Source organism: Glossina fuscipes, unplaced genomic scaffold (assembly GCF_014805625.2).
Source record: "Glossina fuscipes isolate IAEA_lab_2018 unplaced genomic scaffold, Yale_Gfus_2 27, whole genome shotgun sequence".
NCBI classification, from domain to species: Eukaryota; Metazoa; Arthropoda; class Insecta; order Diptera; family Glossinidae; genus Glossina; species Glossina fuscipes.
The window spans coordinates 851,575-879,504 of NW_023998422.1; the positions used below are offsets into that span (position 1 = coordinate 851,575).

Below are 27,930 nucleotides of genomic sequence, written 5' to 3' on the forward strand. Positions count from 1 at the left end.
CATTTTTATACGCGTTTATATAATTACATATCTTTCTTCGTTAATAGAAAAAAAAAAGTAAAAAAAAATTGCTCTTCTTCGACTTGAGGCAAGAATCTAAAAAGTTTATTTTACTGCATTTCGACTTTACTGGTGTTCACCCTGGTGTTAGAGACGGCGAGAAAAACTTTATAATCTTTTGGGAACAAAGTAAAAATTTCATTTACAATATTTTATGTTTTTTGACTGTACTGTAGAACAACATACAATTCTTTTTATTTTTATTATATTAGGCATTTGTAAAAGTTTTGATCACTTCTTCACGCGAAAAACGCACTCATTGTAGAAATTTTGCTACAATATATACTAAGCAATATAGTTACCATCATTTTCTACAACATTTCCGGCAACGTGACGTTATCATGCCGAAAGAAAGAACTTATATTGATTTGGCAGCGATCCACCCATCGAACCCCATTTTCGTACTTCCCCCGCTTGCCAGCCAAGCCACCAATGGACCAATCTAAACAAGGTATCACGTTTGGTGAGTGCTTTAATATTTCTGGTAAGTACGCTAGGTGTGGCGGAATTTCTCTTTCGAGCTGCATCAATGTATCCTGGGCAACTCTTGCATCAAATGGCCAAAAAATGGCATTTTCGCGTGCATTCGCGTCACCACTTTTAAACCATTGAAACCAAAACTGAAAGTTGAAATATGATGGATCAGCATCATCATAAACCTTTGTACGTGTTTGGTGGACTGATTTCTTCAAATGAAGAATAAAAGTTTTGAAATTGGAAGAAGAGGAATTTTGAATGTTCCATGTTACGTACAATGGTATTTCTCATTTCTTCATCATTTTTAGCAGTAAAAGTCGCTGATCAAAATTTTTGCAAACACTTAATAATATTTTTCGTTTTGTTTCCTTATCAAACATTTTCATGCTTCCTATGGATATCCATAGAGGAACATTTTTTAATAACAAGCAAATGCAATTCCAAATGCATTTTCGTTAGAGAGTAGTCGATATTGGTAACCTTCTCTTTACTGACTGTGAAACGAACAGAAATGTGCGAAAAAGGCAGTGAAATGAAAAAGAAAAGCTGCGCATTGATCAAAAACGAATCAATAACACAAACAATGTTACTTGATTTAAAAAAAAAAATTGCTTATAAAATGCGTTAATTTCAAATTTTCTAATTGAGTAAAGATAATTGCTATAATAGATGTCAGACGGAGTTGATCAAGTCGACAGAGAACTCGATTAAAAATATACACGGTTTGGTGAATCCGGCATGGACACCTGTTAGCGTACAAAGAGCGTTCTATTCCTACTTGAAAGCACACATTTCTCAATTTCAATAATTCGGAAAACCAATTATTTATTACGCACGTTATTGTGTTTAACTCAGCTCGTTACCTTGATATAGATCTTCGCAATTTTCTAGTAGTCGTAGTACCGGCGATATATCATATGGGTATAATTGTCGTGAAACTAACCGTGATATTTGTAATCTTAAGCGTATCAATGCGTCCATAGCTTCGTCTAACATATTGGAGCCTAGAGCGTCACAGCTACGTACAAACATAGGCCAATTAGCTCGGATGTACTTAAGAAATCTTAATAAGTAGAGCAAAAAACAAGTTTCATTGCTGACCAATAAGTCCAATAATAAATCAGAGCTATTCGAAACCATTTTAAGGAACTCCAGGAAAGTATAGACGGGATTAAGCATTGAATCCAACGCGGGAAACGTAATGGTCACATCTAACGTGCATACCATTGCCTCAATTAAGTGATCATCTTGATCATCAAATAAATGAATCAAGATTTTACTAAAGTGACACTCGGGATGAAATTCGAGCGTATGCTTTATAAATGATTCGAGCTTAATTAAAACCGCCCGTATGGAATTCTCTATTAGCACCATTTCTTGAAGAGCTGCATAATCCGTCGTATCAATGGATGAATCTGACGAGTCACTGCGTATGGCTTTCACTGTGACAGCTATAGATTTCAATACGAGTAAAACCATTTTTTGAAGTAATGTTTTATCCATTTCTATGACGTCACCAGCACTTAATACACTAGATGTGGCATCACATGAATAGTGCCGCTGCAGAGTACCGTTTTCGTAAATAATAGGCTTTCTTTTGAAACCGATGAACCCAACAACATTTTCAGGATGACGTCGCGGCAACGATTCGAGTATAGGGGAGTCCTTAACATGCGTTACAATTTGACGCGCCAGCACACATGTCTCATCAGGTAACATGTCCTGCAAAGCCAATGTCGATCCATAACATAGAGCCTCATTAAATAGACACAATATTTGCTTATACACTGTACAAGAAAGATTCTGATTGAGCAGCATCTCAAATTTATCGAGTTGAGCGTAGAAGGGCAACGTCTCTACAATAGACAAATTCGCCTTTACCGATATTATATTTTCCCATAATTGTAGAAAATTTAAAATGCAATGTTCGGCATTTTCGATATCCAAATGACTTTCAATGAGAATTGACATATTCTTAACCAAAGCGGGCCATTTGTTTTCCAAAATTTTGATAGTAATGCATTTGAGATGAGTGGTATCGAAACTTTCCGAATCAGTAAGCGTAATCAAGTGGCAGCCTGACAAGGCGGCGGAAGGGAATGCACACTGAGATCCCATGTCCCCATACAAAGTAGCAGTGTTGTGGTATGCATTATACGATGTTGAAGTTTCTGGGCTCTCCCGTGAGCTATTATCCACCAAACTATCTGAAGAACGATAGTGCACGGCGAAATAATTCCTTTCCAGGGTTGGTTGTTGTGTTTGAAAATGCAAATAGCCATGATGGGAATTTAAAAACACGTCTGCACTTCTATTTGCAGCAGCGTTTGAACTACTTGCTTCCATATTAATATGCGTATCCACAATCTCATCTTCTAAAGGATGCAAATCGATATCTTTCCATTCGACAATTCGTTTAATAATTTCCAGGCTAAAGTGCACCTTTTGTACCGCCATATAATCGAGACGATCGAAATTAAATAAATTGTCCACAAGTTTTTTTAACCAATCATCGTCCATATCTTGCTTGGCTATAACCAAAAACGAAGCCAATACTCGACTGGCAAGAAATTGTACATAGGGATTCCGATAGCCAGCTAGCACAATTATTTCATCTATAAGATGATGATCGTTACGTATTAAAGCATCGCAAACGTCCATAATGCGTGCACAAATAAATCCTTTCGAGTTTTGTTTCAAATAAATGTCAAATAGTAACTGCAGATTCGAGAGAAACTGCAGTAATTTGTTCGTCGGCCATTCGTTCAAATTCGCTATACGTTTCTGGCCGTTTGCGTCGAGTGAATAGTGCGATTGAAAAGGTTTTCGTAACATGCGTTCCGAAACACCGCATAAGCATTGTTTCGTCAGAGATTCTTCAAACTCTCGCATATCTTGAGCAGCGCTCAATTCGTCCAATTGTGTGGCGGTCGCATTTCCGGCGTCGACCGTGCAACGGAATTTATTATTTGCGCCATTAACAGGCGTTGAAAGTGTTAACAAATCTGGCAAGCCGACGCGATCAACTTCATCAGAGGCGAATTCTGCCGGACTGCAAATCCCATTATTACTACGTGCTACTTCAAGCTCCACATGTAAATGTTCATGTGGCGGTTGTTTACTTGTTACGGATCCTATTAAATTCTGTGCATTTAGTAGTTGTGTTAGAGATGTTGTTCGCGAGCTGGATGGTGTGATTGTAGGCGAGTTATTAGACGAAGTAGGTGCAGATATTGAATGCGACGATGAGGAAAGCGACGAACAAAGCGGCGGCATTGGATCACCGGTATCCACAATATCAGGCGGTGGAGATGAATTGAATTGGCCATTGATTATTACCGTCGGGGTCAAACAATTTTTCAGATTTTTTCCATTATATGCTTTAGTTTTTTCAATTTTTTGCCTTTTGGTCTGTGGTTGCTCAATGCTAATATTGTTGTTATTGTGGTTACTGTTAATAGACAACACCATCGCATTGGAATAGCTTAAATCTACACGTTGTTGCGTTTGATCTTTTTGCTGTTGCGAAGACATGTTATAACAACGATGCCGTAAAAGAAAGTTAAAAATTATATTGACTGCTTCGGTTCGCAAATTCGTATTTAAGTTATTAACATCCTACATATATATATATATATAGGTTTAACTGGAATGTAAAGGAAAAAAAACGAGCAATTTAACATTATATTCAAATTTGTGTTCAGCGGCAATATGTAATGCTAAGGTGGATAAGGGCTACCAAATACGCATCTACAAGGTTACGTGTGCACTTTAACTCTAGTAACCGTACAGTAGTGCAAGCAACAGTATATACACTTTGTTTTTTTTTTTTTTTTGACAAAAACTTTTCATTTTTAACTTTTATAAATTTATAAAACGCGCTATTTACCTTTTCCTTGAGGCAAGTTTTGTTTTTAATTCTTCCTGTCTTTCAAAATAACAATTGCTCTTATTTACAGTCGCACGAATTCAATTTGGACCGTTGACGTAAAAACTTATCGTTTATGTATTTTTATTTAATATCTTAAATTACTATTTAGCAAAAATTCTCAACGAATTTACTGATTTTAACATGAATTTGAGAATTTTCATCATTTGATTTTTTTAACTTCTTAATTACACATACGCGTCGCCATCTTACTTTTGCTTTTTCTCTCATTACACAATGTCATTTTTCTTTGATTATCGTTTCATTCACTCTTTCGTAAACAAATATTAAAAGATTTAAAAGATTGAACAAAACACAATGAGGCTTTAATTATATTCCCACGTCTATTGGACATATTAAAGGCTATTGGCTTACACAAAATTAAGCTTCGCTTATATTCCAACAATTTAAGCAATTGACACAATAAAAGCCGTGCTTGCTCGGCTTAACATCTCATTTTATAAGAAGACGTTCGAAAAAGTGAATCGATCCAAACTAATTTTATTAGCGTTCGTCCGTGGGTCGAAACATGTTAGTGTACCAAATTTCATCCAAATATCTCAGAAATTGTGATCTGTAGCTTAAACACAAATTTACATACACAGAAATTTACATACAGAAATCGGACGGGCAGACAGGCTTAAAATCATTTCTTGAATCGATCTGCATAATAAAAGTTACGTCTACCTTCAGTCCTTCTGCGTGTTACAAACTTAAGATATCCTATACCACAAATGTTGTAGGGTAAAAATATATGCTAAAACCCTTTTTAGGAAGTTTTTATGAAACAATTTTTAATGAATTTCTGATGATTTGAGTGTCAAGTGAACAAAAGCAAAATTTCTGAGGCAATCAAAAGATTCATGGACATATTACAATTACTTGCAACGCCAAAATTGTCCAAAAAACGCGAGTTTTTAACTTACATTCACTTTAAACATATTAGGGGAACGTTGATGAATACGAAGAGAAGATTCGCTAAAGCATGCACCGAGGGGATTTCAATGAAAAATTGAACTTCGGGAAGTAAGCTCAATTCCGGTTAATGCAATTAGCATTTTAGAAAATAAATAATAAAGACATACGTTGCAAGTCATTTGATAACTGATTTAGAAGTTTGTGACAAAGGTTGTAGCAAACATGGCTCTGATAAGAGCACAGTAAGCAACTTGCATGGCAAGACCATAATTATTTTCGTCGAGAACATCTGCTTTTTTTTTGGCCATAATTAACATTATTTAAAATTACATAAATAATTTTTAAATTTCAAATAAGTCGTTTTTATTTCTTCTTCTACCCTTTTTTTAATTGCCTCTCGCAAAAAGTAGCGCCGTCTTTCCTGAACATCAGCTTGATTGTGTTTATTTACATTAATTTCAGCATTATGTTCAACTGTTATTCCCAGATCCAAAAACGAGACGAACCTCATTGTGTCATTGTGCCCCCATGGCCAAAACTAATTAAATAATTTTAAATGATTTATAAAACTGTGGCAACTACGGCTTCTTCGGTAAGAGAAATGGTCCAAAAAGAAAAGCGATAATAGCCAGCCAGTATCGCTATTGCATGAAGAATTATTATTCCATGGTGCAAAATCATCGTTCCGATATTCTTAAGTCAATTTTATAATTTAAAAATAAGGTGAATAACAAGTATGAGTACCATTTTAGAGAAAATTGCTGCCATTGAAGCAGAGGTTTGTATATTTCAAGTGAATGCACGTGTAAATAAATAGAAGCTAACCTCCACTTTTAGATGGCAAGAACGCAAAAAAATAAAGCCACTTCAGCACATTTGGGTTTATTAAAGGCCAAATTAGCGAAACTGAGGCGTGAGCTGATTTCTCCGAAAGGCGGCGGTGGAGGAGCGGGTGGTGAAGGTGCATTTCTTAAAAATTAACCTCACATAGAATGAAGGGATGTGTGTTGAATGATGTGTGAAATATATTAATAGGTTTCGAAGTGGCTAAAACCGGCGATGCTCGAGTGGGGTTTGTGGGCTTTCCTTCGGTGGGGAAGTCAACTTTACTATCCAATCTTGCCGGTGTTTATTCGGAGGTAGCCGCCTATGAGTTTACAACTTTGACAACGGTGCCAGGATGTATTAAATACAAAGGTGCTAAAATACAAGTAGGTTAAGCTAATAAGAAAGGTCTCGTTCAGATTTTACATAACTGTAACGTGTACACCTAACAGTTACTAGATTTACCTGGTATTATTGAAGGTGCTAAGGATGGCAAAGGTCGCGGTCGACAAGTTATAGCAGTTGCTCGCACGTGCAATTTGATATTTATGGTTTTGGATTGTCTCAAACCTTTGGCCCATAAAAAGTTATTAGAACATGAATTGGAAGGCTTTGGCATACGTTTGAACAAAAAGCCTCCAAATATTTATTTCAAGCGCAAAGATAAGGGAGGTGTTAACTTAAATTGTATGGTTCCTCAGTCCGAATTGGATCCCGAGTTGGTAAAAACTATTTTAGCGGAATATAAAATACACAATGCCGATATAACGTTGCGCTACGACGCCACCAGTGACGACTTTATAGATGTCATTGAAGGCAATCGCATTTATATACCTTGCATATATTTACTGAACAAAATCGATCAAATTTCTATAGAAGAATTGGATGTTATCTATAAGATACCACATTGTGTACCTATTTCAGCACATCATCGTTGGAATTTTGACGATTTGCTTGAAATGATGTGGGATTATTTAAAATTAGTGCGCATGTTAGTACAATCATTTTTTTTAAAAATTAAAAATATTGTTTTATTATATAATTTATATTTTATTATTATAATTTCTAGTTACACTAAACCTAAAGGTCAACTGCCAGATTACAATTCTCCAATTGTGTTGCATAATGAGCGTACTAGCATACAGGATTTCTGCAATAAATTACATCGCTCCATAGCCAAGGAATTTAAATAGTTCGTACCATCAATTTTCTCCATTATTTCTAGCGGTTTTTCACTAATAGCTTGTGTTTTGTTTGTTTTTTCAGTGCGTTGGTTTGGGGCTCTTCAGTAAAGCACCAACCTCAAAAGGTGGGCATTGATCACATACTTAACGATGAGGACGTTGTGCAAATTGTTAAAAAGGTCTAAAAATCTTAACACACTTTATTAATAGTCGTTGTAAATAAATCAAGTGGCATTATTAATCGTCTTGTTGGAAGGAAAAATGTATTAGTTTTTGAAGAACAACCATGACCTTTCACGACGAACAAAACTTTTATGCTCCTCCAATCGCTTTAGCATCTTACTGTAAATACTTCAGAGCAGAAGGGAGCCATCGTTGAACAACTTGATCTTGTAAAGCCCCTTGTCCAAGTTTTGTAAATTTAGCTAACGTAATAAACGATCTTTAAGCTCCGTACGCACGCTGGTTGCATTTTAATGATTTCGACTAAAGAAAAGCAATTTAATCGATTTCTTTTACAAATTCTGTTTGAAATGTTTTTAAACTGAAAATTTCACAAAGGTGATATGGAAGCCAACGATCTTTTCCGTAATCGACTTACTCACATTCTTAGACATTTGTTATCAATGTGCAAAGAATCTAATATTTCATATAATTTTCCTATTTGCTTGGTGGCATCGACTAGAAGGGGGAATCTGACTGCGAAAGTTATGCGGTATTAAAGCACCAAACCGATTAATAGCATCTATAAATTTCGTATTAATGCCGCCTTCGGGATTCAATCTGTGAATTGCAATTTATCAATGGACTGAATTTTCTTCTGACTCAGTTGCCCCAGATGCATTTTCTCCAAATCAAATTCCATCATTAAAGCAATTGCATACATTGGCACGAATAGCATCTCAATTCCAGACACAAATTTGATCTGACAACTTCTTATTCTACTTTTCTGATACATTTACAGTATTACGACCCTATGAAAGGAAAGTGATGAGCAACACTTTAGATTGTGTACAAAGTCACTACTGAGTTAATTTCAATAAAATCAATGCAATCCGAATTTGTAAAGTTGCAGTGAATGTTTTCCATATGCGAAGTTTTTACATCTAAACCTAAACAATCTTCTGAATAAACTTCGTTAGTTGAACGGAGTCAGTTCAACTCTAGATGAATTGAAAAAGGCAACACTTATTTGATTATGTATAAATTTCTCTCAAAATTATATGTTTTTTATTTATTCGGTTTTGTTAATGTTCTGAATGTTTAAAAATTGAAGGAGAACATAAAAATCTATTTAAATTTATTTTTAAAGTAAAAGGTCTTAATGGGAATTTAGAAGATTTTAACGCAACAATGGTAGGAAACATAGTGGACCTATGCGGGGATTTAGGGAAGGGGAAAGGGGATTTAAAGGCCTTGGTTCGATATGAGGCGATGCGACACTTTTTATTATCATTAATAATAATAAATATACAAATGTCTGTTGGATCCACATTTTCTTCAAAAGGGATTGCCTTTACGTTCTTCCAGCATGTAATGTATTCATACGTTTTCTTTTCGCCTCGGGTGACACAGCATTCTGATCGTCTTCGTCTTCATCCTCCTCTTCATCCACGTTATCATCTTCGTATACTTCGTCCTTTCAAATAAATTAAATAATTCGAAAAGGGCAAAAATTCTTACATTTATACTTGAAATGTATATATATATATATATATATATATATATATATATATATATATGTAAATGACTATATATATCGTGAACGTACCATGATTTTTTGATTTATTGTTGGGTAATGGTCGTTGGATGGCGGACGCTTTTCGCCAGCTCTTTGATCGTTGCATCCGCTTCCCGTAGGTTTTAAGGCAACTGAGATTTTCTTAGTTGTGGTTAATGTAGTGGTAATCAAAGAATATGTATCGTAAGGTATATAAATTTTGGTGTTTGGAAAACCTTCCGCGTTTGGTGGTGGTGGTTTAAAATACATTGACGGCAACTGAATGGAGGCCAAAAATCTTTTATTAGGCAACAAATCGCAAGATCCCATTTTAGAGCAAATGATATAATTTGCGAGGTCACAAGCAGCCCACATCTTCTGCAATTTGTAACGATCGAAAATGATTTGATTTGAACATTTGTCTGAAGTATTTCTTATTTTAATATTAATTAACTCAATACACAAATTTTGTATATCGCATCACTCAATAATTCCCCGGTCTGACCATGACGTAGGAACGCCTATAATTTCTAGATAGTACTTGTTCAATGTTTCATGAGATTCCGACAATTAGTTTACAGATATTTTAATAAAGCTATTTTTTGCTTGCTTTGGGCGGATTTCGCCGGCTGACCGCCCGCTTAACTCTGTTTCATAACTTGTCATATATCTCATGAAATCATACTTTTTTACTTCGCCTAAACAGCGCCCTGAAACATCAACACGTTGCTGTCAAAAGTGAGCAAACGCCGCGCTTACCTCGAACAGAGCCATTCTCGCGGACAAGTGTTCATACGCAATAGTAAACATATTTTTAAGGTGTCAACTATGTTATGCAACTATAATTTTTGACCTCTCAGAACGATTTTGTGCATTTTTTTACGTGTTCTGGAAGGCATGCGCTTTTATGCCGACTTTGGACGACCAGAGTCTTGTTGTTCGTCATGTAAGAAGAGGGAGTGGTAGGACCAGAGGGGCGAGCAAAGTTATCACAGAATTCGTTAAAGAATTGCGTGGGCATAGAACAATGGAAGGAACTAGTTCCTCTGAAAATTCTGATAGTGCGCCAAAAATCTGCAGTTGACATTTCACTATTGCACCCAGATATTTGTCCAAGCTGAGAGTACATGTGTATTCCTTTCTACCGTCTGCCAAAGGGTTAAAATTTATTGTAGGAGATCTCTTACGTTCATTGGCAGCACGTCAAGCAACTTTAGCATAGAGTCGATCATCATATGGGCTGTTAGGAATGAGGAGTGTTTGACTTTTTGAAGTATTTTGACTAACGGCGATGGTGAAAATTTTAGCATAATTATCACAGAAACAACCCGACGGAGCGCTAAGCTGTATGATGCTTGACAGTTGCGGATAGTGTTATTAGTATTGTGGATGCTTGTCGTAAGCTGCACCGTTTTTGCTTGATACGGTGATATTGGCATCAGAATTAGATCGCTAAGAATAGAGAATGTGACCGGGGAAGTTTTCGAAGAAAAGATATATTAGATAAATTAGTTGCAGAATGAGGATAAGAGCTCTGGGAGAAAAAGTAGACTTGAGGATTAAGGAAATCTGCAGCGTCTTGTTTAGATTTGACATTTTTTATTTTTTTTACTATAAAAGGACAAAGGACAAAGTATGTTTTGGCATGTAGAAACTGTACCTATGACCGGCGTGCCGACATTTGCTGTACCATACACCGACTTAGTGTACATTGTAACAGGGAAGATAATGCCTGGCGTACAAGTATGCGAAGATAAAACGTTTCTCGAAAAACAAACCAAACCTACTGAATCGCGGGACCTCTACTAGTTTGCTGAAAAAGGCAAATTTGGTTACTTTTTCAAAAATTTCATATCCGATTTAATCCTACCAAAATTCAGGGAAATATAGACCATATAAGGCTTATTAAAAGATTGGCCAGCAACGGGGTGGAAATGGCAATGGAATTTTCCGTGGACGCATCACAGATCATTATATTTACGTCCTTATTAGAAAGAGGAGAGATCGCGATGTTTGAAAACTCGTGGTATGAGTTAGTACCAAGCTCAATTTTTGGCACAAAAACATTCTTCCTAGAATGAATGAAATCTCGATATATGTACTCAATGTACAAAACATGATCCTGGCGATTTCAAGTTCGTCGGCATCAAACGAAATAATACCATAAGTCACTTTGCCAGCCACGGCCATGCAGAGCCAAAGTATTCAAACAACATATATGTAACAAAACAACGAATCGTAGAATAAGAAATCTTGGGTTAAATGATTTTTGTGCCAAATCTAGCTGCACTAGCTGCGCTAAATCGCAAAAAAGCCAAATACCTTTAGAACTTATCCCGCGTTGCATGAAACGTTAAATTTGGAGAAAGGCGTTTTGTATACACCTTAGTTAAATCATGTTGTTCGTGAAGCTGAAATAACATTCTTGGAGAACACGTGGTTTTTAGTCAAACATTGTCTTTATGCTGACGATATTTACGTTCTAATCATCATCATCATCATCATCCTGCAAACTATTGGTGAATATATTTCAAATCAGGTTAATTTTACAGGGAAGAAAATATCAATTCAGAAATTAAAACAGTTGCACAATTGTAGAAAACGCCTATGTCACATGTGGAGAGTGGATTAAAACAGCGTGCGTAAACAGCTTAGCAGTTCAAGGTGAGCAAAACAGAAATGTGTTCGCTGGCTCACGTTTTAAAATAAGCACCGCTCCAAAACACATTGCCTTTACTTAATGAATTCTATTCAAATTAGAGTGAACTTCATAGGGTGCATTGCCTTGAACAATTTTGCTTACGCAAAACTATTGCTTATCTTAGCAAAATGCTTGTTTTAAGCGAATTTAACCATGATCTTGGCATATGTGGCAACAACAGCAAATTTAGCATAAATATCCTGAAAGAGTTTTATCACCAACTGGCGAGGGCCATCATCTATGTTTTTCGAACCGCGTCCAACGCAACTAGCGAGACAATTCGCCCAACATTAGAAAATGAGGTGCACGTGTTAAAAGTCAAAATCATCGGGAAACTCGATGAAAATGTTAAAAAATTTACATGTTGCAAAAGAAATAGTCCTCTCGCGACAATCTGAATTTAAACCATGCTGGATTGTAAATTGTCTTCCGAAAGCTAATCGCCGAAAAAATCACTATTTGGTACGTTCTTTTTATAGACGGTTCTATAAGTGAGGACCTGTGCCTTCCCTGCATGCTGTAGCAAATGCCACAGAACAGATAGCGAGCTATTCTTCTAGTCACAAACCTGATACGCAAAGCTAATATCCATTAATGAGAGATAAAAGACAGCACTGCCCTCTTTGCATGCAAAGAAAAGGTAGAATTAATTTAATGTAACTCTTCAACTTACCAAGTTGCTAGTGTTGCCTTCATTGTCATCTGCGATGTTTAAGCAATGATCTTTCATCATTTCGAGGAGATGCTTGTAAAAGTTGAATGAAAAGGCATCCGGTTTCGACATCAGAGGTTCGAGTATAAAACGCAAACCCTTTTCAATCTGTTTTAGTTGTGCGCGATCTTGATAATTGGTGAAGGAGGGATGATGAACCAAAACCGGTATAGCAAAGGCTAACATAAAGTCAGGTAATATATGCAGCGTCTGGGGATCTGCTGAACTTTCGGGACCTTTGTGTGAATATAAATAGTAGAAACTGAATGTTTTTAGATTAGTTTACATAAACACTTACTTGTCATCGCTAAAGTTTTGAGGTATTCACGCCTTCTATTTACATCTGCCTCAATGAATTGACGTATTTGATCGGTTAATCTATTTAAGTATGCGCAAAAGAGTTTATTACAATTAATAAAATTATAAAAATTTTCTATCAACATTTTACTTTTTATCGGTTTCATAACCTCCCAGAACGTAGTAGCCCATGAAATCTAAAGGCAAACATTTATTAGGCAATCCCTTCCCCAATCCTTTATGCAGTTTGCGAGCAAACATTTCTCGCACTTTGGGCACCGGATCGCACTGCAACAAGCATCAAAATTAATTTATATTAGGAGACCTGAGAGATGTTCAAATATAGCTTAATTACCATTAATTGTGATAAATTGAAATACTGCTCGGCAGTGTACTGATCCCCTACGCCCTTTTGCTCGCAAATTTTCAAAATAGCACACGCCGCCCCCAATCGTAACCACGACTTTTCCGCTGGAGATAAACGATTTTGTTCTAACAAATCACCACGTTGGTTAATAAAGGCGGACAGCATGCGGAATGTTTTCTGCGCGGCATGTTCATCCGTACGCAAGCCCAATAACCAACGGGCCATGGTCTTGAGAGCATCCAATTTGCAAAGAGTATCAGACGGTAATTCATCTTGTTCACACCATTCACCTTCAGGCAATTTGCAATCACGTACTTCTGGTACACCTTGTATCAGTAATTCTTTGACTATACGTCGAGCAATCATATTTTTAATAGGTATGGTAAATGCTTGTGGCATATGATAGGCAATATGACCTAGTGTAACAATTTTGGTGCGCTGATTTTCACAGTTTGGCGTGAGGGAACTGCGTAAAGATTCCACGATCTCATGGAAAATAGGATGTATTGTTGGCGTGGTGGCAGTAACCAGCACTCCTTCTTGACCGTTTAGGGACTGCGTGTTTACGTACACGCAACGTACTGCATGTTTGGCTTGTTTTATAGTTCCATTTAGAGCAAAATCTTTGCAGATGGGTGCTAAGTCCGTCATAATATCTGGATTTACCTCTGATAAAGGCTTATATCGGCCTAAATGTGTGAAAGATTTTAATATAAGAGGTGCTACGTATTCGTGTTCATAACTTAGCAGGGCGATCATATGCCGCAGGGTTTTATCCGTAAAGAAATGAGCGGAAAATATATAAGATAAACACTGAAATTTAAAAAATTAAGTTTTTTGACGGAAATTAAATAATAGAAATTTTCAACTGCCGAAAACTTTAACGATATAACTTACACTTAGCATTTTGAGACCACGTATACCAGCTTCATTCTCCGGTATACCCACCTCTTTTACGAAATCACCTCCCTGCATGCAATCATCAATTAGTCTATGAAGAGACATCATTTAAAATATTGAACATAAGTATAAACGACATGTGTATTTACCCTACTAATGTGCTGATAGATTCTTTATCTACCATTACGGAGGCTACACGTTCAACCAGCATTTTTACAGTTTGGTAATAAAGATTTGTCATAAAAGGTGTACCGAGTTTTTTGATTAGCAAGGACATCGTATCAGCACACTCTTTGCAAGACACATCACGTTTCAATATTATTTCCATATAGCGAAGCAGAACTGGGTCTTTTCGCAAATTCGTACTAAATTTGGTAAGAAACTCAGCCGCTTTCAAAGGATCTGGCAATAGCTTGCAAATGATTGACTGCTTAATGTTAAGTTGATTTTGGATTTTTGGAGTGATTTCTTTTGAATGGTGCAACTTAACCCAGTCGCTCACAGTTTTTCGTGTTTTCATTTGATTTTTTTGCAATTCGATAAAAGCCTTAGAGGCGTTATCATCAAATGTGCCCAATAAATGATATAATTTCTTCATACGTTCTTCCGGACCCAGCTTGTAGGGTATTAAACAGGTTATTAAAAGACGCTCAACAGTTAAACGATCTTCTAGAGTGGGCATGTAATAACCATGCATTACTTTATTCTTAATCCACCCGATCGACAATTTTACTTCCTCTGACAAATCGTTTGCTTCGCATAACGCCTGGCGGTAAATGAATGCCAAACCGCTAATGGCTTCTTTGCGTATTTTAAATTTTTTATCCAAAGTACGTTCCCGTACTATAAACAGCAAATCTTCCGATTCGCAGACTATATTAAATTCACGCTTAGCAGTCTCAACAATAGCCATAACTACCTCATATCGTACATTCTCATCGGAATCATGTTGGCGGGCACGTAAACATTCACTTATATCAGGACGCAAATGAGGCTGATTAATAAGATAATGCATTGAAGATTGAACGCATTTGACACGTATAGCTACGGCAATGTCACAAAAGCGTCCCAATAGCATTCGAAGCAAAGTAGGATATTTTGTAGAAAGATCCGAATTTTTTTCAGAGAACATGCGTGATAACAAGGAGACCACCGCTAAAAGTGAGAATATCACTGAATACAAGAACAATGACTCAATTGTTGAACTAGGCTTACCTAGACGTTCATCTTCATTGGTTGATTTCAATTTACATTCCAACTGCGGGAGCACTCCGCGCAAAATAGACGGCGCTATAACATTTAATTCATAGATTAAATCGTAGATTTTTTCACAAATTTCGTATTTAGTCTCCAAACGATCAATAACCAAAATCTGACTGAAGAACTAGAAGAAGCAATAGAAATATTAGTAATGCTTAAATTTAAAAATTTTCAAACTATTACCATTGAAAGAACAGGCTCAAGAGAATCCTCTGTTTTAACAATAAGCTGTTGTGCCAATTGGTATGCATTTTTATTTTGCGTCTTCCTTGGCTCCACAATATTAATTAATAAAAGATCTAACAAGTCTGTAGTAAAATTATCAGCTTCCGTTATCAGGGGGCTGAGGATATCAATCATAAAGTTTTTCACTTTAACACTGTGATCCTCGCTGAAAAATCAATTGCAATTGTTAATTAATTAGTGTCCGCATTTGTGTAATTTACGCATACTTAATTATTTTAAACATCATACTGAACAGCTGGCAGAATATCTCTTGTGATTTCAGTTCTTCAATTTCAAAACACATGTTAAAAGATTTGACATAGGCCAAATTTTCCAATAAATAGAAATAACGTTTAAATGAAGGATCCTTAGGATCTCTTAGACCATAGAGTTGTTTAATGAAGAATAAGAAAATTGCTTTGATTTGATCTTGCTCCTTATATGGAGCCTCAGGCGCATATACACGTAGCACGTCGGCTACGCAGCAGGCTATAAGTAATTGTACATCTTTTGAAGGGTGTTGTAGAAAACACTCATCCGCCAAATGTAAGGCCAGTGGAATATATTGTTGATATAAACCGTCGTCCTGCCCCATCGCTTGCAAGGCATTGGCCAACGTCTATAATAATATAGGTAAATATGAATCACTTGAGACATAATTCCTACTTTGATATAATTACCTTTAGACGTCTGATAAGTTCATCCGTGCCTAGATCCTCTGTAAGTGGCCTACATTGCGGTGGATATACAATATCCGTCATGATATTGAATTTAAATATTTTTCAATATTAACACTAACTACACAATCACCTAAAGAATAAGAACGAAATTATTAACACTAAAAAATAATATTGTAATTATCTGCTCCATCTTTCTAAATTATTAGGAAATTTTTACCAAACTACATACAAGTAAGAAATATAACATAATAAACACTCCATTACTAATATGAAGTAATTAATTCCACAAAGTTTCTAAATTAAATTTCTAAATTCTCAATTTCATAGTTTTCATTTTCTTTACTCTTTTTAGAAGGAATCTAGTTACTTTTTATTTCTATTTCTGTGTTTTCATGTTTTTATTTTCACTTCGATGGCTCTGCTGCCCTTGGCGTTAGCGTTATTTTATTTGTATTTGGTTTTTGATTTATTATTGCAATCATGCAAATGTGAATTCATTTGTTTTCTATTTTACAGATTCGTATAAAACTAAAGTAATTAATTATGAATTTACAATTTACTTAATTTTTTCCAAACTCTTCTTATAACTTTTCTTTAGCACTTTTATTTCACTTCGTGGCTGTTTCTCGGTTTTCTTCTTTTAGCTTTTCCCGCAAATTTTTGTGTTTTCCGTGATACGATAGTTCATTTAACACCGAACAATTTACGATACAAATTCAATGGATTTACATATGGCATCACGATTAATGTCGCTCGCTGTCATCTATCAAATCTGAAACACAAATTCAGATATGGCAGCACATCTAATTTTCCTTTATAATCATGTAATGCACGAAGTAATTATGTTCTAATTTATTTATTTATTTACATACTTAAGTACTTTTTTAGTACTTTTCAAAAAAAAAAAAAAATACCAAATTGCGGAAGCTGAAAATGTGGCGTAAGTGCACAGAAACATATGGTTGTAATTAAAAGCAGGTAGGCGATAAATATAATAAAGGTTCGAAATCTTTCCTGTAATACAAAATGCATTTTAACAACGGCAAATATAACAAAACGTAAACAAATAATAATATATATTGCGTGTTTGCAGAAATGTTGATTACTTTTTCACTTGAAAAAGGCATTTATTGTGGAAAATTATTGCTAACTCCATTATTTCGTTAGAATGTATTTGAACTTCGAATTTCACACCTTTAAAGAGCAAGTAAATGAGCGACCACTTGTTAGAATATAAATATTGGGAATATTTATTCTCCTTGGTACATCGGCATAGTCTTCATCATTTTTTACAATATTTTGGGCAAAATGGCGATATTATGTCGAAAGAATTTATATTGGTTAGGCAGCGATCCACCCACTAACCCGTTTTCGAACTTCTTCAACTTTGCGGATACACTTTCGAGACGAGCCGTGTTGCACCGATCTGAACAAGAGGTAATCAGGAAGCGCCAAGTCTTTCGAGTATACTAATAATTAGTTTATTGGCCATGGAATAGATTGACTTAATAAAATTACTACTAATTAAAGAAATCTGTCTTAAATTGGCAATAACGGTTACATTTTTGCCTGGCCTACGAATCAGTCTAATTGTGATAAACCGTCAATCACATGGGATGATACTATTAGGTCAACTCTGATTAAGTGCATACAGATGGGCTAAACGATTTCCATTAACGACAGCTTTAATCATATCATATTTTACCCCATTATGACAAAAGCCGAAAGGTTTCTCTTCGATCATGCTCTACGGTTGAGTCTATGGAATGGGGATGTAAGATTTGGGAAACATAGTGACATCATTCAGGTTATATTCTAAGAGGATATTGCGGACAATCCCAAAAAAGTCTTCAAAAAAGCTTTTCGGGATGTAGGCCTCTAGCATCTTGCTGTGGAACTTACTGTTTTTAACTGTTCTTGACATTTAAAACTGTGTCAACAAACAACTTAGCTTTATCGTTGCTTGATAGTCTTAAGATCTTTAAGACCCTTCAACTATTCTATTCCTCCTTTTTCTTCTTCTATCAAAATTTCTACCTCTTGATTGAAGCATATATATACCTTTTGTTACAAATGCCTTTTTGCATCGAATGCGGGTAAAAAGTTTTGTTCTCAAATTTGATTTTGAAGAAGCGAAAAACTCTTTTCCGCTCACTTTCTGTTTTATTGTTTGCATGGAAAACCTGGGTGTGGCCGAAGTTCCTACTCGAGCTGCAACAGTGTGTCCTGGATAACTCTTGCAACAAGTGACCAAAAAATGGCATTTTCAATCAATTCGTATCGCCACTTTCAAATGAAAAATTGATAAAAAATCAATGAGAGGCATGAAGAATTGATAAAACCGTTGATCCCAAAACTGAAATAGAAGTGAGAAAGGTTTCATATTATATAGAAAATAATTCATGGTAGTTGCGTCAAACTGAAATAGAAGTGAGAAAGATTTCATATTGTATAGAAAATAATTCATGGTAGTTGCGTGGAGCTGTAATAGAAGTGAGAAAGATTTCATAGTAAAATCCTAAAACACTAGTATCTAAGATAATGAACGTTAGTCGAACCGACATTTGGGATATAATGGAACAGTATCGCCAAAATTTCTTAAAGGAAACAAGAGAAATAATGAATTTGGAAAAAGGATTTCGATTAGCGTTGGCGTACTCTGAATATATAAATATTATTAAATGGAATATATAGGAATGTAGGAAGAATTCCTCGAATTCAACCGTTATTGACTGATAACTGATATTTCCCATTTTTTCCTGTAGAAGTCGCTGATCAAGATTTTTGCAAGCACTTAATAATAAAAGCGGATGTGTGGTACTATTTAGAGATTCAGTTTCGAAGTTAATTTGAAGATAATTTGATACTTTTGATAAATTGATGACGAGAGTTCATTTAATAATGGTGGTTAAATTAATAGTAGTCTCATAAGCGGTGAGATGTGCACGTGATCTGATTTTTTATAAGATTGTGTGTTGCTTTATAAGATTGTGTGTTGCTCAATGTTTACTTTTAACAGATTCTGCAGTGTTAGAATTAATTAGCGCTTTGCTTTATGTGGATAAGTGACAGAGAAGGCAGACGAGAGATGACGGCAGGATTGTCATTACATTTTCGACGATTAAATACATATGTATATGATAGTTTATTTTCATTCCATTTTCAAAATACATAATTTATTTAAGATTTAATTTTTGGTTTACAAAAAACAAATTTTATTTCGATTCCATATGTTGAGATTCTGGTGACGTATCATTGGAGAGGTAATTATAATGCATGTTACGTTTGCCCGTACGGAAAGGACAACGTGTCATCATTCGGAAAACTAACAACATGGAAGCAGCAAATAAAAGCCAAAATAAATATATCAGCAAAAAAATAAAACGATTCGGTAGCCATAAAACTGTATAGCTGAGGTTGTGATTTTCTGCAAAAAATAAAAAAACTTGTAGCAAAAATAAGAAAGCTTTATTCGCCTTAGGGCGTTTTCTGGATATCCACCACTTAATGGAAAGATCGCGCTTTAGCTGTAAGCAAAAACTCTGAAATTTCTTTGGACAGAAATATTGGCTGAAAATGAATGCCTTTGTGGATTACCGAGGACACATTGAATTTATCGATATCGACTGCCAATCTGCACAATTGAATAAAACATATAAATCCAAGTGTCCATGGTGAATTGGCGAACTTTAATTAGTGTAGAAAGAACTATTTTACTTTGTTTCCTTTTTTGTTCTCGTTTAGTGGTGAATATAAAAACCTTTTGATTATAGCACTTTTGTTTGTTACCTAACACAGCGTAACCTATGCCCATTTTCGTTTTACCCATTCGGTATGAAGCGGTGGGCACCATTATTTCTAGATAGCTATGTTGTTGTTCTTTAATGGCTTTCAAATCAAATTGTCTTACACCAGGCTCATAAAAGTTGACAACTTTTGTATCCGGGTGCGTAAAAATTCGAGATTCATGCCAATGACCGGAAAATATTATGTGAGGATCTAATTCCTTTAGTATGGCCCTTAACAGAGGACCCCCACCAATAAGTATTGGAGCATGTGAAAGACCAATCCGCAAATGCTTAGCATTGTTGCTTCTATCCGGATTTGTAAAGTCTAACAACATACGATTAATTTTGAAAAAGCGCAAATGATTCTCGCCATAATCGAATATATCTTCTTGAGTAAAGGCCTCCTCAAATCTGTGCACATTTAAATTTGATATGTATTCGCCATTTTCACCGCCAATGTCGTTGTCGCCAGGAATGTGGACCCGCTGGTAATACGGGGAGAACAATTTGAACTATGTTTTTATTAATTGATATATTAAAGTGAATGTTGAACGCGCATGACTTACTCGGGGATCATCATCTGTACGATAAATTTGTTGGAAACGTTTGACATAACTTTTAAACTCTTCTGGCGAGGCAACGTTACCCTCATCCATCAAATCTCCGAGGAAGCAAATAATATGGGGTTTTGTAAAAGCCAAGGCTTGTTTAAATGTTTGACGTAAATATCTGAAAGGTCCATTTAAAAAGAAAAAATTACCTTTACCAAATTATGTGCCAACCTGTCTGCATCAAAGCGTGCTAATCCACTATAAAGAGTTTTACTGTAAGTTAAGCCCAGCAACTGCGGATCGGCAATTAACAAAATGCGCGTACAATTACCTGATATTGAAAGATGCACATATGTATATATATATATATTTAAGTATATATAAAGATTAGTATTAAATCTTCTAAGTGGTTATATATATATATCTCTACGGATCGTTACCAACTTTACACCCTATTTGTTGCCATGAGCAGCGATTGACATGGTAGATAATGATTTCGTTGAAGCAAATCAAGATAAATGTTAAGAAAAGAAGACAGCGATGTAACAACCTGCAACAATAATACAGAACACACAAGCTGCACATCTTAACCTAAATAGGAAAATAGAAATTCGCTGGCCCACTTACTTATTGAAAGAACGTAACGACAGCATATCTTGGCAAATTAGCAACAAAAATTAAAACTAAAAAATAAGTACGTCGTTAATAAATCACATAAAACTGATATTTTATTTCCGAGTTAACATTAGTAAGCTCTGTAATGAATACTCTAATTTTGCAACGTAAAGACCATTATCGCGCACTCCCTAGTCAAATATCTGCTATTTTTAATTCAACGGTGGCCCGTTAATTAAATTAAGACGGCAGACACATTCAAACGCACTTTTTGGCGTTATTTGCCACAGGTCTGCATCTGCATCTCTTTGGCGCTTCATTTATATTTCAGATACTTTGAAGATACTTTGGTAAAAGTTTTTATAGTATTCCGTTCAAATATTTATATTTACTGGCACTTTTTATATTTCCTTTATGGAGTAAATAATCGATATGCTGTGATTGTTTATTTATTTGATTTCCTTTCTTTTAATTCTTGTTAAACTTTTTACAAATGTATATAATGAAATGAACTAGTCAAAAAAAGCAAAAATAAAGTGAGTGAACAGCTGTCGAGATTACACAATTAGCATCAAAACGTTGTTCTAATTATACAAAAACAGAGATGTCAAAAAAGTTGTAAAATCTAACCATTTAAAGCATAATGGCAATATCAACTCAACTTCTACACGTTGGAGTTAATGAGCGTGGGTGGGTGCCATATTTGTACTGAGAGATCATTATCGTGCAGCAAAGATTTAGATTCTGTATTTAATATTTTGCAATAAACAAATAAAATATAGATCCGCGTTGAAACAGGCCAATGAGAAAAAATAAAGGCGCAACAACAATGTATATACAAAAATTTGAAGCGTCAAGGTAACCAAATATCGAAAATTAACTTTCGTTCGTGATCAAGCCGATAATTGATAGACGAGTTACGCGTCAATTTTGTTGCTATCGGTCATGTGTGAAGAAAAAAGCCCAAAAAAACTTTCGTTTACATATAATTGTGGCTCTTAAAATCCAAAAAGTAATAGTCAGTTCTGCACTCTGATAAATGAACAGACTAACTATGAATAGATAAATATATTTTTTGTTTTTGATGTATATATATGCATATGTTTATTTATGCATATGTTTATTTCAATTAGGAAATACATTAATTAATGAAAGAGAAATAATAAAAACTTTATAGTGAAAATGTTGTCGCTATGCGTATATATATTTGGTTGTTGCCGAACTTTTTTGCCTAATAAGAGTTGCTGTTGCCTGGTAGTTTTTCCTTTCCTGTTTGCTAGTGAGCAATTTTGCTTGGAATTTATTTTATTTTCAATTTACAGCTGTTTTCTTCCATAAATGTATTTCTAAACAACCCATACTAATGCCAAAGATAAGCTCTTTTGCTTTCGTGTAATTTGATAAGTACGGGAGATTGTTTTTAATAACTGTTTTGCCTACGTGCTTCCAAAAAACCGGTAGTCATCAACCAAGGCTAGATGTTATCAAATACGTGATGTGAAGCCAACCGGAAAACGAAGACACAACTTGACTTTTAGATATGTGATTACTCTTCTGAACAAGGTAGAGTGATGGAATAATTATTCGACTGGTTTACATCATACAATTGCTCTTGTATTTTCATAATGAACTAACAACGGCTTCAAATCTGAAATGAAAAACATTATCATTAATATCGCGAGTAAAATAGATTAAAAAATGTTTAAGCTGTGCCATATTTTAATAAATATTGGCTTTCGTAATAAACGTCAAACCGAACCACAGATAACTATGTGTTTATTTTTACTTGAACTGGAAATTCTCCGATTGAAATTTATTTAATTTTTCACACTTCTCAATAATTGATAATTGAACACGTATGTGTTTACAAATTGCGTTCATCTGAGCGTAACCGTATAAAAATTGCGTCCGTTTGAGAGTAAGCGTATAAAAATTGCGTCCGTTTGAGAGTAAGCGTATAAAAATTGCGTCCGTTTGAGCGTAAGCGTCGACATTTGTTTACACTTCTCAATAATTGAAAGTGTGTTTGTCTCTCTTGCTGGGGCTGAATGAGCGAAAAATAAATAAAGAGCGAGTCACCAATTTTAATAAAAATACTGCTGATAAACAATAATAATTTAAAAATAGGGCTACGTGGTTAGAAGCAATATCGCCCATAAAATTAATTGCTTGCCAAAGCTGAATTGATAACATTACAATTAGAATATTAAGTTAGCAGCAGCTAGCAAAATAATATATTATAGAAAAAATACTTGAATCATTTTACGATTAAATAGGTATACTTTATTATAAACTTCAACACATAAAGACATTTGAAATTAAATTAAAAATTTAAAATGTATTTAAGGTTTATTTACTTTAGCCCTAGTCACAAATTAACTTATGAGAAAAATGGTAATTTACATGAAAATGATCCCTGTCGCATGCAATCATGGCGATAGATCTGTTATGATATGAGCTGTATTTGAAGCACGAGAAAAGTCAAAAATATTCTTTGAACCCAGTAAAATGAACGAGGACGCATACGTTGACTTGTTAGAGATCGGAATTAATTGACTATGCTGAAGAGTTACGTGGTTATAATTAGATGACCCAACAAGACAACGCGCCCATCTATGTCGCACGGTTGACAGAGTAGTTTTACAAATCACTGAAGATAACATATGGCCAGCGATGAGCCACGACCCGATCAGCGATGATTGACGACCTCTTGCAAGGAACTAATACCTGCACTATTGAATTGGAGAAGATTGATATTATCGTTTCGAGAAACATGCGGGCGAGCTAAAAAAAGTCCTTTTTCATAAAGGCAACACAATATCTCAATAATCACGTAACAATTGGAATTAATATTAAGCATAATTTTTGCAGATATAATTATGTTCTACGAAGTAGGTGTGGAATATATGCTTTTTTGTTATAAAAGTTTTGTTATGCTACTTCGAGAGAACTCTCGATTTCAAGAAACTGGCAAGTAAGTCGAATATTTTTCACATCAGTTTTTGTTTAAAGCGCTCCTTAATTCCATCTAGAATAAGTGAAAATATGAAACAGCGTCGGAGAGGTGTTTCATAAAGATTTCAATCCTTTAAAAGTGTTTTATTTAAAACATAATTCTTACTGCACTGTATACTTACTGCGTAGAAAATTCTTTTAGAAAAGAGTTTCGATTTTAATGCCATTCTTGTTTTACAAAATATTTATTGGAACGATAAACTAAGATAGAGAAGAATATTTCACATTATGCTTACAGTGGAAAACATATCCAGGCTTTTTAAGAGAAAAACAAAATTCATATATAAAAAAACGAAAAAATATAAAGAAAACTTTAACATATTTTTTGTAAAATTCACAACACAAATTCGATAAACAATTTTTATATGCACGTGGAAAACCAGCCTGGCCTGGTGTCAGCACCAAGCTACAGCGAACAATGCTTATTATTTTATTATCATCCGCCTGAGTGGCCGAGTAAGCAAGGGTCTCGACTAGCAACTCAATGGTCGTGGGTTCAAATCTCAAGTGCGATAGAGTTTTTATTAAAGCCGAAAGCCTTGGAGGCTAATCCTTTAAGACTTTAGTCTTAGAATTTGTTTTCTGGCTAAATTTATAATAATAATAATATTTTATTATTATTTGAAAGCCTACATCCTTAAGAAAATTATTTAAGTAACCTACATGTCGAAACCAACGCGCCCAATGAAAGTATTTTTACCTTGGAATATTATTTCAATTCATTTACGATGAGACCTGCTAAGCATTTGTGCTACCCTTTATATAACAAACGGCCATAGTATCAAAAGAATGAACCCAGCGGGAGATATATTTGAAAATGGCCTTAACCGTTTACAGCTAATTGTTCAATGAAAATCTTTTATGATCTTGCAGAATCCACAAGTCCACGCAATAACGTATGCGTAATAACGCGTACGCAAAGACGATCTTTTTTCGAGCCGTTGCAGACACCGCCTGACGTCTGGCAAAGGGGCTCGCACCTTTTGTACGGACACTGGACGGTACAGCTTCTCGTTTATTTTTCCGGCCAGTTTTTCGTACTGGCCTTTCATTGCCCTCTCGATGAAAGTTGAAATGTGACGAGTGGTATGGGTCAACGAATACGTTCGCTAAACTAATATATTTCCATGTAATGTGTACCAAGCCAACGATCCAGGGGGCATTACACAATGTAGTACAAGTTTAATTCTTACATAGATCAGGATCAAAAAATAGGCGTAGGTGGTCCAAATTTTGTAGAGTTCATTTTTGTATGAAATTATCAATTTTCACCACAACATATTGAAATTTAAGCTTCTCTAGTCTAAAAAGGATCATTTTCCGTGAAAATTCTTATTAGGGTAATATCTAAAAAGTAGGCTGAGGTGGTCCAAATTTGGTATAGTTCGTTTTATTATGTTAAATTACTATTATGATATAATTTCCATCATGAAGCATTGAAATGTAGACCTTTTTGTCGTACGTAGTTCAGTTTTCGTTATTTGAGAGGGGGTTCAAACCTGCCTCAACCGGTTCATTTTAGAAAGCTGGAATACTACTACTTAGCCACTTTTGTCAAGAAATGTTGAAAATTGAAATTTTTTCCATATAACACCTTTTTAGAATAGCGTGTCATATGGTGAGTAGTCGAAAAAGTGGACCGATTCGAAGCATTTTCAAAAGCGCTCGTCCTTCGGTCAAGACTTGACACGGTACCAAATTTCATCAAAATATCTCAAAAGTTGTGATTTCTAGCTTGAGGAGAAATTTACATGGAATGACATCAGACGGACAGATGGACAGATAGGCCTAGATCCATTTAGACTATGATTGCGGATCGAACGGTATACTAAAAGGTGAATCTATTTTAAACCCTTATGCGTTTTACATACGTCCGCGCTAACTTAATATACCACAATGTACCACAAGTGGTGTAGGGTATAAAAGGACAAAAAAAAAAATGTATTGAAAAGTTTTGGCCATGTTCCGACATTTAAATTAAAACACGAAATCTCTTAGTAAAAATGGTATCCGACGAAGAACGTAGTTGAGGATAGGGATAAAGTGTTCGAAGGTGAACCGTACAAGTTATCATTCCCTGCCGTGTATTGAATACTATGACCGCAGCATAATGCTTCTCAACTAGTTTGCATATTAAATTATTTAGGCCGTTTAGTGACAGGTAATTTTCTTTAGCTTTTATAGAAGTCAGTGAATTGATAACAATTACAATACTGCTCACTAGACCTGTTATCTGCCATTTCCTTTTCAAACCTGTCGAGCGCGCTTATTACGCGTTCTACCGAAAGGCAACGTTCTACAGTGTGCACGCCTGGACTGATTTATCGCAGTTGCAGCATATTCACTATTCAGATCGTAGAGAAATCTGATCGACAGCTAAGATATCTATTTGGAAGATCCCGACAAAGGAAGCGATTGTCAACATGTCATTGGGGAATATTTCTCGATATAGTGTTTAAATGATGGGAGGGAATCACACAGAAGTTGAATCTTTAACATTTTTACAGATAATGGAAATGATTGAAAGCCTGAGAAATTGAAGCCAATACTCCATCGAAGGAAATGTTTGGTTTGCACTGTGTTGCGATGAGATGTGGGGCGAACACTGCGGTAAACACCTTTTGCTAGCCTCCAAGTGTATGATCTGAAGACGTGATCAAGCGTCAAAAGCAGTATTCAATATATGTTTTACTTATTAGCTTCTTAAGAGACGGGCAACTTATCACAAACACATTTACAAATATCTTATACATTTTTCAATGTTCAGAAGAATTTATATCGATATAGTTATGTGTCTGTCTGCCCAGTTCAGTTCAACATTTAAAGCGGCACTTTAAAAGTTTCTATTAGAATGATTCTAATCTGTTCGATGCGGAAACGTTCTACGAACGAGCGAGAAAGTGAATGATTTTCATATAATTGCCATGTGAGTGCGTAATATATGCCTTATGGCTATTTTAGATAGCTTTTGTTTGATACGGTCTATGATGTGCGGATAGATGTGATGTTTTATTAAGCCGTTATGGCTATGTACACAAGCACATATGTGTTTTCATTTAATCGCCTCTTTTCCGCGATATTCTAATACTTTTTCATCATCAGTCATCAATTGAAAACAAAGCATACAGCAATACACAGACACACAGACATACCGCAATCAACTCAACTAAAATAATAAACTAAAACCTTTGAACATCATGTTAAATGTTTGAGTATGAAAGTTTTGCACCAATATTGGTCTAAACGCTGTTTGATATTGCTTGCTGCACCTGGTGCATAAATGTGTTTGTGCGTATGATGTACATCTATAGACATTTTCATTTCGCTTTGTACTAATATGTATAATATTTGTATTTGCTTTTCAAAAATTTTTATTTTATTCAATTTTTCTTCTTCTTTTTCTTTTTTTTTTTTTCGCTCTAATAAAAATCGATTGAAATGCATTGAATGCAATTGAAGTGAAATATGAATTGTACGGGGTAAGGGAAAGAAGCAAAATGTGAAATGAAATACTACCGTCTATTGGGCTTGCATATGAATTAGTAATTTTCGAACTAACCCAAAACCATGAAGTGGTTGTTTCGTGGATTGCAAGAAAAAAATTAGATGCATATATAACCTAACTGTGTTGAAAATAGAAAATTTTTATTATAAATTTAACGGTAAACGTTGTCTAGATATATATATATATCTAGAAATTTTACATA

At 35.1% G+C, this 27,930-nt stretch overlaps 4 protein-coding genes across 6 annotated transcripts; 1 reads left to right on the plus strand and 3 right to left on the minus strand.

Moving 5' to 3' along the window:
- Positions 1 to 4,639, minus strand: LOC119635602 (protein lines). The gene is made up of 2 exons (XM_038030483.1): positions 4,427 to 4,639; positions 1 to 4,183 (listed from the first exon to the last, which is right to left on the minus strand). The coding sequence occupies exon 2, from the start codon at positions 4,069 to 4,071 to the stop codon at positions 1,384 to 1,386; it is 2,688 nt and encodes an 895-aa protein (XP_037886411.1). The 5' UTR covers positions 4,072 to 4,183; positions 4,427 to 4,639; the 3' UTR covers positions 1 to 1,383.
- A 1,339-nt stretch (positions 4,640 to 5,978) lies between these two features.
- LOC119635603 (GTP-binding protein 128up) lies at positions 5,979 to 7,865 on the plus strand. The gene is made up of 6 exons (XM_038030484.1): positions 5,979 to 6,161; positions 6,221 to 6,344; positions 6,419 to 6,594; positions 6,661 to 7,199; positions 7,278 to 7,400; positions 7,475 to 7,865. The coding sequence occupies exons 1-6, from the start codon at positions 6,120 to 6,122 to the stop codon at positions 7,575 to 7,577; spliced, it is 1,107 nt and encodes a 368-aa protein (XP_037886412.1). The 5' UTR covers positions 5,979 to 6,119; the 3' UTR covers positions 7,578 to 7,865.
- Positions 7,866 to 8,688: 823 nt separating this feature from the next.
- LOC119635601 (sister chromatid cohesion protein PDS5 homolog B-A) lies at positions 8,689 to 16,760 on the minus strand. The gene is made up of 13 exons (XM_038030482.1): positions 16,622 to 16,760; positions 16,255 to 16,384; positions 15,802 to 16,193; positions 15,533 to 15,740; positions 15,305 to 15,473; positions 14,239 to 15,244; positions 14,087 to 14,180; positions 13,178 to 14,002; positions 12,974 to 13,110; positions 12,824 to 12,903; positions 12,487 to 12,761; positions 9,164 to 9,490; positions 8,689 to 9,031 (listed from the first exon to the last, which is right to left on the minus strand). The coding sequence occupies exons 2-13, from the start codon at positions 16,333 to 16,335 to the stop codon at positions 8,909 to 8,911; spliced, it is 3,717 nt and encodes a 1,238-aa protein (XP_037886410.1). The 5' UTR covers positions 16,336 to 16,384; positions 16,622 to 16,760; the 3' UTR covers positions 8,689 to 8,908.
- Positions 16,761 to 19,413: 2,653 nt separating this feature from the next.
- On the minus strand, positions 19,414 to 21,723 carry LOC119635694 (metallophosphoesterase 1). Of its 3 annotated transcripts, XM_038030656.1 has the most exons (6): positions 21,221 to 21,723; positions 21,034 to 21,143; positions 20,825 to 20,924; positions 20,609 to 20,771; positions 20,044 to 20,554; positions 19,414 to 19,681 (listed from the first exon to the last, which is right to left on the minus strand). In XM_038030656.1, exons 1-6 carry the CDS (start codon positions 21,244 to 21,246, stop codon positions 19,470 to 19,472), a joined length of 1,122 nt encoding a protein of 373 aa, XP_037886584.1. In that variant the 5' UTR covers positions 21,247 to 21,723; the 3' UTR covers positions 19,414 to 19,469. The 3 variants fall into 3 exon arrangements, with proteins under 3 accessions (XP_037886584.1, XP_037886585.1, XP_037886583.1); XM_038030657.1 differs by lacking the exon at positions 21,221 to 21,723 and having other exon boundaries at positions 20,044 to 20,527; positions 21,034 to 21,178; XM_038030655.1 differs by lacking the exon at positions 21,221 to 21,723 and having other exon boundaries at positions 21,034 to 21,178.
- Positions 21,724 to 27,930: the final 6,207 nt, after the last annotated feature.

Excerpts from the sequence above, each read along its gene's own strand:
- LOC119635602 (XM_038030483.1), bottom strand. The coding sequence starts at position 4,071 with ATGTCTTCGCAACAGCAAAAAGATCAAACGCAACAACGTGTAGATTTA.
- LOC119635601 (XM_038030482.1), bottom strand. The coding sequence starts at position 16,335 with ATGACGGATATTGTATATCCACCGCAATGTAGGCCACTTACAGAGGAT. Across the intron at positions 15,474-15,532 it reads TTGAGCCTGTTCTTTCAATG|TTCTTCAGTCAGATTTTGGT; the intron begins GTAATAGTTTGA and ends TGCTTCTTCTAG. Across the intron at positions 14,181-14,238 it reads TCTATCAGCACATTAGTAGG|ACTAATTGATGATTGCATGC; the intron begins GTAAATACACAT and ends GTCTCTTCATAG.
- LOC119635694 (XM_038030655.1), bottom strand. The coding sequence starts at position 21,178 with ATGTGCAGCTTGTGTGTTCTGTATTATTGTTGCAGGTTGTTACATCGC. Across the intron at positions 20,772-20,824 it reads GCACGCTTTGATGCAGACAG|ATATTTACGTCAAACATTTA; the intron begins GTTGGCACATAA and ends TGGACCTTTCAG. Across the intron at positions 19,682-20,043 it reads CATAGGTTACGCTGTGTTAG|AAAATCACAACCTCAGCTAT; the intron begins GTAACAAACAAA and ends TATTTTTTGCAG.
- LOC119635603 (XM_038030484.1), top strand. The coding sequence starts at position 6,120 with ATGAGTACCATTTTAGAGAAAATTGCTGCCATTGAAGCAGAG. Across the intron at positions 6,345-6,418 it reads TGGAGGAGCGGGTGGTGAAG|GTTTCGAAGTGGCTAAAACC; the intron begins GTGCATTTCTTA and ends ATATATTAATAG. Across the intron at positions 7,200-7,277 it reads TATTTAAAATTAGTGCGCAT|TTACACTAAACCTAAAGGTC; the intron begins GTTAGTACAATC and ends TATAATTTCTAG.